At 50.3% G+C, this 9,025-nt stretch overlaps 2 protein-coding genes across 6 annotated transcripts; one reads left to right on the top strand and one right to left on the bottom strand.

Annotated features, from left to right (window-relative positions):
* The first annotated feature begins 658 nt into the window (after nucleotides 1-658).
* Nucleotides 659-3,608, top strand: LOC142357050 (uncharacterized). Of its 5 annotated transcripts, XM_075408768.1 has the most exons (9): nucleotides 727-974; nucleotides 1,132-1,204; nucleotides 1,574-1,730; nucleotides 1,910-2,047; nucleotides 2,141-2,222; nucleotides 2,526-2,727; nucleotides 2,960-3,131; nucleotides 3,234-3,311; nucleotides 3,403-3,608. In XM_075408768.1, the coding sequence occupies exons 1-6, from the start codon at nucleotides 881-883 to the stop codon at nucleotides 2,657-2,659; spliced, it is 678 nt and encodes a 225-aa protein (XP_075264883.1). In that variant the 5' UTR covers nucleotides 727-880; the 3' UTR covers nucleotides 2,660-2,727; nucleotides 2,960-3,131; nucleotides 3,234-3,311; nucleotides 3,403-3,608. The 5 variants fall into 5 exon arrangements, with proteins under 5 accessions (XP_075264880.1, XP_075264883.1, XP_075264881.1 ...); XM_075408766.1 differs by having other exon boundaries at nucleotides 1,910-2,222; XM_075408765.1 differs by lacking the exons at nucleotides 2,960-3,131; nucleotides 3,234-3,311; nucleotides 3,403-3,608 and adding an exon at nucleotides 659-692 and having other exon boundaries at nucleotides 869-974; nucleotides 1,910-2,638.
* Nucleotides 3,609-4,186: 578 nt separating this feature from the next.
* LOC142357049 (elongation factor P-like) lies at nucleotides 4,187-5,884 on the bottom strand (the record flags this gene model as incomplete). Its single annotated transcript, XM_075408763.1, has 6 exons — nucleotides 4,187-4,311; nucleotides 4,529-4,658; nucleotides 4,834-4,911; nucleotides 5,219-5,278; nucleotides 5,449-5,555; nucleotides 5,770-5,884. Coding segments are annotated over 6 exons (615 nt in total), but the record flags the coding sequence as incomplete, so codon positions are not given.
* Between the last annotated feature and the right edge of the window lie 3,141 nt (nucleotides 5,885-9,025).

Genomic DNA, 9,025 nt, shown 5'->3' with positions numbered 1-9,025 from the left:
AGCTGCATTCCCGCTACTACTTAAACGTAACCCTGCAAACACCGAAACATCAAAATCACTCTTCATTACAATATCCCCACGGTTTGTTTTCGGCATCATATCAAAAACTAACCGCAGCTGCATTCCCGCTACTACTTAAACGTAACCGCCAATACTCAAATATCCTTACGTACCGTACGTTGTAAATATTAACAACCTTGGGTACAGTACGTACCCCGCGTACCCACCCTACAGCCAACGCTTCGCCAACCCTACAGCCAATGCCTCGTCGGCCGCACACGGCACCCCTCTAGCGACCGCGGGGCCGCGCCGCCTCCATCCCTGCTCCCTCCCCAAGGTTATCCCGATCTAGTACTCGTAGAAATAAGGATTTCAAATGTGGCTGCAATAATCAGAGTAAAAGTCGCTCCGCGACGAACCCCTCTGGGCTGGTGGCTGCGGCCCGCCGGTAGGTACGTGCTCATAGCCCACTAATCGGAATTGGGTGGGTAGGGTAGGTAGGTACCAAGAAGGTATAGGGTACCTCCAGGTCGGTACATCCAGGGTATAACCTAGCCGCTACGGCCTATACCACCAGTGGCCGGGCAGGGCCCAGACAGACCCTGTTCGATCACCTCCGGCCAGACCGAACAAGCTTGTGATCGGCACAAGCTGAAAACGGTCAGAAGGGAACGAGAGAAGGAAACCACCAGGTCGCATTCTTGATCAGACAATCGATAGGAGATACATAGATCTGCATGTTTACGGATGGTCAAGTCATGTGGTCGTAGGGAGGCCGTCTGACACCAGGCGGTTGGAGGCTGCTGTGCTACTTAACGGGAGTGTGGTTTGGTCAAATTCTGAGTGTTGCGTGTCTCTGAGTTCTCAGTCAGGTGTATCAATGGCTGGAGGACAGACGCAGCTTGGTGTCACCTGCGTGGAATGCCCAGAGCTGAGGTCACTCGTTGGCGTGCTAGAAGAGCACATTGATCCAGGTTTACAGTGACCCCCCCCCCCCCCCCCCCTTTTCAAAAAAGAGAATCGCATAACAGTTCGCTGATTTGAATCAGTGAGTAAGCTTATTTGAACTGATGACAACACACTGCTATTCACACTCACCAAACCGGCGCCTGACTAGGCCACAAATTGCAGACCAGCTTGTGCCAGGAGATGAGTGCCTGGAGCATGATGAGGCTGTGCTTGCATGCCGGCGAGAGCGTCTGCGGTGAGCAATTCGTCATCAGTTCACGAGGGGCAGAGACTTGTCTATTGGGCTTTCCATGTCTTGGTTATGATGCCGCAGGCTCCATTCCAGGCTGGGAAGGGGGGAAGGGGGTCGAGAGGGGTGGCTGTTCTGCAGAAATTGGTATTTTCCTCAATACTACATACACGGTTGTGGATGAATGTTGAGGTGTCCCGTTTGGGGGGGGGGGGGGGGGGGGGGATGTTTTTATTGCAAACACGGATTGTCGATGTGCTGTGGGACGCTGGGGAATATGATTGAGTGTGCATATGTCGAGGCGGGGCTGAAGCACCCCCTGCCATGCACTTTATCTGACATAGACTTGACGGTTACTGTTGTTTGGATTGTCAGCTTCCTTCAGAAGACTGCGCTGCTGTCCGACATCGAAAGCATCCTTGATGACTTCTCCCTGTCTGGTTCCGAGACATCCTGGGATATGCATGGCTCAGAGGGAGCATTGATGACCTGCCGTCCAAATGTCTATTCTGCAATGCACAAAGCATTTGTGGTAGGAAGCGTTTTGCCCGCTCGTGTATTGCGCGTCTGGTACAATTTACATGGCTTCTCCCTCCTCTATTCAATATTTCCTCGGTTTTCATCCCAACCGCGATGATACCTCATCGATGCAGTGTTGGCACAAAATGCCTTCCATCTGATCAATGACTTCAGGACGAAAACTATGCGCAGGGGGCTCGTGCTTCGCAACAGTTGTTCACGCCTCAGCTGCAGAACCTAAGCCTGGAACCAAGCATACTCGTGGATAGCTCAACCGTGAACATTTTCGGCTTATCTCCAACCGATCTTCAGAATAATACGCAGCAGCAGGTACCTCACCATGCCTGTTGCTGCTTAGCGGCAGCAGTGCACATCTCCATCACCTGTACCAGATTTATGGAAATTGTTTGCATTCACATCCAGGTGCACATTATTCCTGAGCTGGAGCTCCGCTTGGCATGCCACCAAAGCTGGTTAAGTGAAGCACTGGGAGATGCAACTGGGGGTATGGTTATCTGCTGCATTGCAACTGAATATGTGAACATGACAACCTACTGGAAAACAGACTGCATATATATATATATATATATACTCAACCACATGACTCAGAATCATGTCAGCGCATCACAGGATGTAACTCCCCTAATGTCCATCTCTGTCAAGGCCAGCCAACTGCGCAAATTGTGAATTTTTATTCATGAGTTTGAAGATGTCTTTGTTTGTTGTCAAATATGGGAGAACCTTGTTGTATTTCTCAATGACATCCGGAAAGGACAGGATTCTGACCTGACTGATGGCCTGCTTGCAGAGCTGGAGGGACCCACTCAGTCCCTGGGATTGAAAGTGAGCTCACGCATTTCAAAGCTCAGAATGGGACGACACGCTCTAGCCGAACAGTCAGTGGAAAATACTGTGCTGTTTGCCGAGTGCTCGGCCTGCTGAATGTCCTGGGCTGCCTGAAAATTTTCCTGCAGAAGCACAAACTTGGAGTTCAGCGAAACCACATGCAGGTGAACACAGCACCAATACCGCAGGGCTCCTCTCTCCTGCGATAATGTCAATTACGTCATCAGATATCATGTTCACAGTATACCATTGCAAATCTGAGCCTGGTAAATCCTGCTTATGATCGGGACATATTTCACCCTTGGTTGGTTTTTCTTGCACGGCTCTTGAATTCATTGGTTAGTCTATTGCCGCCTTCTCTCTGTCTACTGACAGTCTCCTGTGTCTTTCGGACAGGCCAAGGCAGAGGGCCTGAAAGCTACTTGTGAAACACTTCTTTCCAAGCTGGAAAATCTGAAGGCACAGTTCATGTACAAGACTTACACAGCACAAAATCTTCAAGCCTTGTACACCGTGGCTGGACACATAGATGGACGCCATCAAGAGCTTCAAAAACCGAGTAGCAAAGGTTTGGTCACCCTGGACGAGTACCAGTGTTTTCATTGCTTGAATGCCTGATGACTATGATACTGTGTTACACAGGGTGTTGAGGGTGTGTGTAACATCTTAGGTTCAGGAGACGTTGGCTGCGTACCAGGAGCATGAATCTGAATTACTGATCATCGCAGAGGAGCAGCGAGCGCTGGAGGTAGCCACTTTATTTCTTGCAGGCTGTATTGCTTCGTTGCTTTGAAGCTGTTGAGTGGTCGACGTTGACTCGGCCTGCACCTGGTCTTCAGGAGAGGATTGCAGATGCGCAATATGCCCTGAGGCAGCTGGAGGGCGTGTGACCACACGGCGTTGGTTTGGCTGGGAACGCTAATGAGACTAGATCGCCCTAGGTTACCAATGGCTCCCACAGCCTTCGTGGTGACCATGCGCTCAATTAAGGCTATTGATGCAATGATGTGCTGGATTTTCTTGTCCGCCAACATCTGCAGTTTCAGGGCACAAGGCATGATGCTATCTTGGTGATGATAATGCATGATGGATAATCTATGCACACTAGATCTGAAGACAAGGTAGCATTGTTTGGCTGAATCGGCCTCATGTGCGTGTGATATGCTAATACTTGCTGTTCCGGCCACCAGGATTTTTGTGAATGTGCCTGTGGCAGTAGAGGGTACTGCCTCCGACCACTTCAGGAATATGGCGAAGCATGCATCAGTGTGAATCGACAAGCCAGTGGCTTCGCAGGCTGTGTTGTGGGCATTGTTGCCATGGTCTCAACAGGTGCTGCCTTCCAAGCTATGGCCGATGTGAGGGCAAACGTATCGGCTACAAGCATAGATTGCCCGTCCTACAGGGATGAATATCCATGCATAGTGCTGATGAAAACATCAGCTGAGGAAATGACAGGTAGCATGACTGGCAGTTATCGTACAGAAGATGGGCCATATCGTTGCTAAAAATGTGATGCAGCAGTGCATTATGGCGCCTCAAAGAGAGTTACAGCCACTCACTCTAAAGCCAGAGCACGATGAGAATCAGAAATGAGGACGTTGCAGCGATACTTCGCAAACTCTATTTGCCAGATCGCCCAAGGTAAGTATCAGTGCGGGTGTCGACTTGAATTAGTTCACCTGGCTGGATGAAAAGAGGAACTTGAACTACAGCTCCAGTTTCCAGTGTGGCAGGCTTGCTGCCGCCTGAAATCACAATGCAAGGTCCACTTAAAAACAGTTGAGCAGCTGCTTAGCCCCCTTCCCCCCCCCCCCCCCCCCCCCCCCGCCCGTGCGTGCACAGTGCCCTACATCACCCTTTCCAAAGCTGCAAGAAGCAAAGGATAAAGGCAGCTGTGGCTGTAACAAAAGATGTGGCGAACAACAAGCATCGGCGTTGCCACAAATAGAGGTAGCCTCTTACCACCCTGTGTGTTGCCCTTCACGCCGGGGTCTGTCTCTGCAACCTCCAGGTCTACCTGGTTTGGGAGGTCCACACTGATAGTTTTGCCCTCCCAGGAGACAATGTTGACAGTCATTCCTTCCTTCAAGTACTTTGGTCCTATACCAGTGAAACTGTTGTGAGTAGCACACTTCCCGCTGTGTCTAAGTGTTACACAAACTGTTGGGTACCCTGGAATGGCTGCCTGGTGAGGTTGGACATGCATGCAGTATCATGCTTGATAGCACATGTGCACTCGATGTATTGCTGGCATGCATACATAATGCCTTTGAAATAGAGCAAAACAAGCACTGCACCTCAGGAATGCGCGCCTCCTCATATGTCTCCATGTCCATGAAAACATACTGAATGGGGGCAGTGGAAGCAAAGTTCAACGTCGTGCAGTTACGTGGTTGGTGGCAGGCAGGTACTGTGCACAGGGCAGCGGTCTCTACTACTTGAGTATGTATAGTGCAGCATGCTTATGGCACGTGGCTCAGAATCCAAAGAATATCGTAAGAGAATCGTGTGGGTGCGGGGACGCGCCGCAATGCACCATGTGAGCAGATATTGCAGCTGCCGCTCCGTAAAGCTAAGCCCCCCCCCCCCCCCCCCTTTGGCCTCCCCCCCTCCCTTTCTGGTTTAGCTATGACTGTGTTGCTCGCTACTCACCGAGTCACCATCAGTGTAGGTGAACTGGCACTCCTGCTTGTCAATCCTTGCCGACTCCAGCTATGAGGAACAAGAGAGGGTCACTCAGCATAAGGATGCATAGCATGCAGAGATTGATGTTCTCACACATGAAAGTTTATCAACGTGTTTGAGTAGCGGTGGAATCAATTGCGTGATGTGCCATGCGGAGCACTACACGTCAATAACTGACCACAGAACCCAAAACATACCGGCTCCCCTGCCCTGAAGGTCTTCTCAACGGTGTTGCCCGTGATGTATGACTTGAGCTTGGATCGGACGAAGGCACTGCCCTTTCCAGGCTTCACATGGAGGAACTCTGTCATGCACAGGCCAAAAGGTAGGAATGTGTAAGTGGTACCGTCATCTCGGTCACTGTAGTACGCTTCCAGGTGCTCAGGGTGTGGCGTTGGTTTCTACTTAGAATAGGTAGAACAAGGTTGGAGACAGCCAAGCACCTTTGGGTATGTACTGTCAAAGGATGGGAAAGGCTGTCGAGAAGGGACGGAGCTCTTCCGGGGTCATTCACTTACCCATGACGCGCCATGGGGAGCCATCGATCAAGATGCAGTAGCCATTCTTAATGTCATTGGACGTCAGGTTGACCACCTGCAAGGCCCCGCGGCGATTTGCAGGACGTTGTGCAACCTAGAAGGAGAAGAAGGAAAACAAAGTCTTACTACTTAACTTCCTACTTACCCCCAATACCTTTGAGTGGGATTGCATTTGCAGGCAGGAAGAGCTGGAGGTCAAAGCATCTTACAAGTGCCCGAGGCAGCCTCACTCCACGGAGGCTGGCAGAGCTTCCAGTTACCCTGTACCAGATCACATCATGCCAGTGTTGAGCATGCAGAAACGAGTTGGCTCCTAGGTGGGTTCTGCTTGCTACCTTAAAACCGAAACCAAGAGGGGATCGTGCGGGGTCGCGTCGTTATGAGACAATTCATCCATTCACCTGAGGGCAGTGCCCAAGCACTCCATACTGTGTCTATTCGCAAGCATTCTAGTGCTGCCGCCCCTGGACTTTGCTACTGCCCGAACTTTAAAAGGACCGTTTCCCCCCTCCATTGCCACATTCCCAAGCAATAATGCCGACGCAGACCATGGAGTTGCACACACGAACGACACCAAGGGCGCGTCAGGGATAACTGGGACCTCTTGAATATCGAAAACCTATGGACCATATCAGTGAAAACTCTGATGTCCCTTGTATACCTCTGGCGGTTGCTAGGCTTTAACTCTCTCTCTCTCTCTCTCTCTCTCTCTACGACCTCTTGAATAACGAAAACCTATGGACCATATCAGTGAAAACTTTGACGTCCCCCTTATCCCTCTGGCAGTTGCCAGGTTTTAACTCTCCCTGTGTGTGTGTGTGTGTGTGTGTGTGTGTGTGCGTGCGCGCGCGCGACACATCATGCAAGTGGTGAAGTGATGTTGTAGCCGCTTGTGAAGTGGGCTGGCTGCAGGTGGATGAGTACGTGTCCACATGAAAAATCTGCAGAAACCGCCTTTCCCATAGAAAGACGCCGATAAGTTGCTCGTGGATACGGTATACCGGTATCTGTTGCCTCAACACACTCTTCCATACTGGGCGATTTCAACCACACAAGCCATCGCAAAATGGCCGCGATGTGCCTCCGGTCCGGAAAGATATGTTGAAGGGTGGCACCCGCTCGCATCAACGATTTCGAAGGTTTCTGCACGTAAAGAGAACGGTCACCTGCAGGAGATGCGAGAAGTTGCCATAGTATACACCAATGGATATTAAATCTCCTCAAAGCGGGAAGATACTGGGAATTCTTGGTCGATTATGACGTAGAAACAAGTTGTCAACAACGGACTGTTGCTGAATGCGGCTACCAACGTACGGCCGACACACAAGGTGTAAAACAGCCGTGGTACTGTCGAGCTTTGTCAGGGTAGGTAGGTACTGTACCCTATCTCATGTACATTTGCTCACGACTTGCGGCGGCTGGATTCGTGACTCTTTGCACATGCACTAGGAGATACTACTCGTACGAGTAGGAGATACTCGTAGCAAGTAGCAGCAGGAGGCCTAGTAGAGCAGAGCTCCGTACGGGAGGACCCCACAGTCCATGCACACGACCGATCCTCCACACCTGCCGGGCCGTACTAGCTAGTACCTACTGTACAGTAATATCAGTAGCCAGTACTGTAGGTACCTACTACGTAGGTACCCTACCTACCGACTACGTGCGGCTGCCCTAGCTAGGCTAGAGTGCCTGTAACCGTATTAACCTCTCACATACCGCCTACGTACGTCGTGCATGTTGCAGTATCGCTGCAGTAGTCAGTAGGGTAGCGATAGTCAATGTTGATGCAATCCAAGGGCACAAGGGCACGACCTACTGCAGTATCGGTAATACTCGTACGAGGCTGGGAGGGTTATGCGGTAAGTTGACTAGGGTTTGAAATCCGACGGTAGGGTTTTCCCAAAACATTATTTTGAACCTAAGAATTGTTCTACTTGAGCCTCGCTTTAAATCCCCTGTAGCGTTACTTTTGTATTTCAGCCCGTTTCAAGATAGGGTTAGGGGTAGGGTTTACTAGGTTTCATTTTTCCTCTCAACTGAAAAAAAAATTCCAAAAGTAACGCCTACCATGGTGAAGCCCCTGAGACAGCCTGATGGCGCTATCAAGTTAGATTTTGCTTTTTGCAAAAACCTACCGTCGGATTTTTGGTTTTGTGACGTGGTGTTTAGATGTTGGGAGAATGGCTCATGGAATCCCGAACTATGCACGAATTTTACACGAAATATAGTAGAATACCCCGAACACAAAATTTTTCTTTAGCTTTTTCAAAAACTGCGATTACAGTTATTTATATCTGAGTGAATGCGTCACATTGGTGCAAAAAATGTCGAAAATGACGAAGATTTGCCCCTGTTCGGGCTGCAAAAACCTCATATGCCGGCTTAAGGCTCCCAGCCTCGTACGTAAATGTTACAATTTTCTTGAAGTACCCTAGGTAGGGTCCCCCAAAGGGCATGAACTTCTCCCGTATCTGTACTTGAAGGGCACGAACTTCGTAGGACCAGGAGGTGGGTTCCTCCTGGTACGAGTAGGACCCACACTTCGACTGTCGCGAAGGGCACGACCTTATTCCGTACCCGTACTACTATTTACACTGCAGTACTACAAACGAAGGACTGGTCCGTCTTGCTCGCCTCCAAACCACTACGAGTACAGTACATAGCGTACCAGAAGGGAATATAGTACGACTAGGGGACGGTACGACCCCTGGTACGACCTACCCTGATCGACAGGTATGGTTGTCAAAATGTGTGTCTGAGTGTATGCAGGTGGGCGCTAGCCAGTTAGGCTGAAGTGATTGTTACATCGTATCTGTGGGTAGAGGTGTTTGTCAGGTCGTCTGGTTGTGTATACAGGGTCAGTTCAGCTATAATTTATAGAAGTCAGGTCTAGGAGATGTGGGAAGGCTGGTAGGAGAGAGTGTGTGTCGCGTGGTGTGGTGTATTAGCGCGTAACTTCAGGGTAGCTGGTACGAAGGTTTACGCAGGGGTACAGCCGTAGAGTTTACATTCTGACACCCCCGCTCGGCTGTAGCACGAGTAAACCGCGGAGTATCGGTGTGGGTGGTACGTTTTGCAGGGAATTCGAAAATGATAGGGTACGCGAGTATTGGGTGAATGGGTGTACGTTGGGGGAGTATTGGGTGTACAGGGGTACGTTCGAGACTTCTGTGGTGAATGATGGGCAGATGTGAGGGAAAGACGAAAAAGGAGTGGGGAGTGTAGACGTTGAGCG

The sequence above is a fragment of the Convolutriloba macropyga genome, unplaced genomic scaffold (genome assembly GCF_964194025.1).
Source record: "Convolutriloba macropyga unplaced genomic scaffold, txConMacr16.3 SCAFFOLD_3056, whole genome shotgun sequence".
Lineage (NCBI taxonomy): Eukaryota > Metazoa > Xenacoelomorpha > Acoela > Convolutidae > Convolutriloba > Convolutriloba macropyga.
The sequence above is the reverse complement of the archived record's forward strand: the minus strand, read 5'-3'. Positions and strand labels throughout refer to the sequence as shown.

Coding starts and splice junctions, on each gene's coding strand:
- LOC142357050 (XM_075408765.1), top strand. CDS start 881: ATGGCTGGAGGACAGACGCAGCTTGGTGTCACCTGCGTGGAATGCCCA. Junction 975..1,131: donor AGAAGAGCACATTGATCCAG/GTTTACAGTGAC, acceptor CACAAATTGCAG/ACCAGCTTGTGCCAGGAGAT. Junction 1,731..1,909: donor CAATGCACAAAGCATTTGTG/GTAGGAAGCGTT, acceptor AACTATGCGCAG/GGGGCTCGTGCTTCGCAACA.